At 56.6% G+C, this 2,984-nt stretch overlaps 1 protein-coding gene across 1 annotated transcript; it reads right to left on the bottom strand.

Annotated features, from left to right (window-relative positions):
• Positions 1-249: 249 nt before the first annotated feature.
• On the bottom strand, positions 250-2,710 carry LOC116371845 (basic salivary proline-rich protein 1-like). The gene is made up of 2 exons (XM_031820930.1): positions 2,674-2,710; positions 250-1,757 (listed from the first exon to the last, which is right to left on the bottom strand). The coding sequence occupies exons 1-2, from the start codon at positions 2,708-2,710 to the stop codon at positions 250-252; spliced, it is 1,545 nt and encodes a 514-aa protein (XP_031676790.1).
• Positions 2,711-2,984: the final 274 nt, after the last annotated feature.

Genomic DNA, 2,984 nt, shown 5'->3' with positions numbered 1-2,984 from the left:
GAGCCCTAGTTCCCTCGTTCCCTCGAGCCCTAGTTCCCTCTGTCACACAGACAGGCTGCTACGGGTAAAGATGGCCAGCAGCTCTCTGCAGTACCGTGACAGTCTATGAAACATTTCTGTCTCTACAACAAAGGTTTTACCAGTCAGTGAGAAGGCCTATAGTGCTGAAGACAGGATGTTTAAGACCTGGCATATCACAGCTGGTCTTTTTCTAGTGATGTTATGTTTTGTTATTTGAAGGGTATTTTTTTATGGGGTCTGTCTGGGCTCTGCCTGTAGTCTGCCTGGGCTCTGCCTGTAGTCTGCCTGTAGTCTGCCTGGGGTCTGTCTGGGGTCTGCCTGGGGTCTGTCTGGGCTCTGCCTGTAGTCTGCCTGGGGTCTGTCTGGGGTCTGCCTGGGCTCTGTCTGGGCTCTGTCTGGGGTCTGTCTGGGCTCTGCCTGTAGTCTGCCTGGGGTCTGTCTGGGGTCTGCCTGGGCTCTGTCTGGGCTCTGTCTGGGATCTGCCTGTAGTCTGCCTGGGGTCTGTCTGGGCTCTGCCTGTAGTCTGCCTGGGGTCTGTCTGGGGTCTGCCTGGGCTCTGTCTGGGCTCTGTCTGGGGTCTGTCTGGGCTCTGCCTGTAGTCTGCCTGGGGTCTGTCTGGGGTCTGCCTGGGCTCTGTCTGGGCTCTGTCTGGGGTCTGTCTGGGCTCTGCCTGTAGTCTGCCTGGGGTCTGTCTGGGGTCTGCCTGGGCTCTGTCTGGGCTCTGTCTGGGGTCTGTCTGGGCTCTGCCTGTAGTCTGCCTGGGGTCTGTCTGGGGTCTGCCTGGGCTCTGTCTGGGCTCTGTCTGGGGTCTGCCTGTAGTCTGCCTGGGGTCTGTCTGGGCTCTGCCTGTAGTCTGCCTGGGGTCTGTCTGGGGTCTGCCTGGGCTCTGTCTGGGCTCTGTCTGGGGTCTGCCTGTAGTCTGCCTGTAGTCTGCCTGGGGTCTCTCTGGGGTCTGCCTGGGCTCTGTCTGGGCTCTGTCTGGGGTCTGCCTGTAGTCTGCCTGGGGTCTGTCTGGGCTCTGCCTGGGCTCTGTCTGGGCTCTGTCTGGGGTCTGTCTGGGCTCTGCCTGTAGTCTGCCTGGGGTCTGTCTGGGCTCTGCCTGTAGTCTGCCTGGGGTCTGTCTGGGGTCTGCCTGGGCTCTGTCTGGGCTCTGTCTGGGGTCTGTCTGGGCTCTGCCTGTAGTCTGCCTGGGGTCTGTCTGGGCTCTGCCTGTAGTCTGCCTGGGGTCTGTCTGGGGTCTGCCTGGGCTCTGTCTGGGCTCTGTCTGGGTCTGTCTGGGCTCTGCCTGTAGTCTGCCTGGGGTCTGTCTGGGCTCTGCCTGTAGTCTGCCTGGGGTCTGTCTGGGGTTGTTTGTGGCCTGTCTGGGGACTTCCTGGGGTCTGTCTGGGGGCTGTCTGGGGTCTGTCTGGGGTGTGTCTGGGCTCTGTCTAGGGTCTGCCTGTGGTCTGTCTGGGGTCTGCCTGGGCTCTGTCTGGGGTCTGTTTGGGGTCTGCTTGGGGTCTGTTTGGGGTCTGTTTGGGGTCTGTCTGGGGTCTGCCTGTGGTCTGCCTGGGCTCTGTCTGGGCTCTGTCTGTGGTCTGCCTGGGCTCTGTCTGGCCTCTGCCTGGGGTCTGCCTGGGGTCTGTCTGGGGTCTGTCTGGCCTCTGCCTGGGGTCTGCCTGGGGTCTGTCTGGGGTCTGTCTGGGGTCTGTCTGGGGTCTGTCTGGGTTCTGTCTGGGTTCTGTCTGGGGTCTGTCCTCCAGTACCCCCAACAGCTCAACTCCAGTCCTCCAGTACCCCCAACAGCCCAACTCCAGTACCCCCAACAGCCCAACTCCAGTCCTCCAGTACCCCCAACAGCCCAACTCCAGTCCTCCAGTACCACCAACAGCCCAACTCCAGTCCTCCAGTACCCCCAACAGCCCAACTCCAGTACTGTTGGGGGGTACTGGAGGACTGGAGTTGGGAAACACTGCCCTACATAGTGCACTACTTTAGACCAGAGCCCTATAGGCCCTACATAGTGCACTACTTTAGACCAGAGCCCTATAGGCCCTACATAGTGCACTACTTTAGACCAGAGCCCTATAGGCCCTACATAGTGCACTACTTTAGACCAGAGCTCTATAGACCCTACATAGTGCACTACTTTAGACCAGAGCCCTATAGGCCCTACATAGTGCACTACTTTAGACCAGAGCCCTATAGGCCCTACATAGTGCACTACTTTAGATCAGAGCCCTATAGGCCCCTACATAGTGCACTACTTTAGATCAGAGCCCTATAGGCCCTACATAGTGCACTACTTTAGATCAGAGCCCTATAGGCCCTACATAGTGCACTACTTTAGACCAGAGCTCTATAGACCCTACATAGTGCACTACTTTAGACCAGAGCCCTATAGGCCCTACATAGTGCACTACTTTAGACCAGAGCCCTACAGACCCTACATAGTGCACTACTTTAGACCAGAGCTCTATAGACCCTACATAGTGCACTACTTTAGACCAGAGCCCTACAGAGTGCACTACTTTAGACCAGAGCCCTACAGAGTGCACTACTTTAGACCAGAGCCCTATAGGCCCTACATAGTGCACTACTTTAGACCAGAGCCCTACAGAGTGCACTACTTTAGACCAGAGCCCTATAGGCACTACATAGGGTATAGTGTGCCATTTGGGACGAAGGCAGAGTGCTCTTTTCCCCCCATGTATAGGACTATAAATAATATCCCAGCTCAAGGCACTATGGCGATAGGGGTGAAATGGCTATCTGGCATTTCAGGCAAATATCAGATGGGCCTGTCTAACTTGGGTTGTTTAATGCAAAATACCTGGCTATTAACGGGGATGTCTCAAGTGTGTTAGAGATGCCCCGGGGACATTTCCTAGTCCCAGCTCTGTGTTCCCGAAGGATGATCTATCCAAACTGAGATAACCTCACATTCCCAAGATGACCTCAAGGTCCCGTCAGGAGAGGAAACA

The sequence above is a fragment of the Oncorhynchus kisutch genome, unplaced genomic scaffold (assembly GCF_002021735.2).
Source record: "Oncorhynchus kisutch isolate 150728-3 unplaced genomic scaffold, Okis_V2 scaffold3749, whole genome shotgun sequence".
In the NCBI taxonomy this organism is placed as follows: domain Eukaryota; kingdom Metazoa; phylum Chordata; class Actinopteri; order Salmoniformes; family Salmonidae; genus Oncorhynchus; species Oncorhynchus kisutch.
This window is presented reverse-complemented; position numbering and strand designations above follow the sequence as displayed.

Coding starts and splice junctions, on each gene's coding strand:
- LOC116371845 (XM_031820930.1), bottom strand. CDS start 2,710: ATGGGGGGAAAAGAGCACTCTGCCTTCGTCCCAAATG. Junction 1,758..2,673: donor CTCTGCCTTCGTCCCAAATG/GCACACTATACC, acceptor GGGGTACTGGAG/GACAGACCCCAGACAGAACC.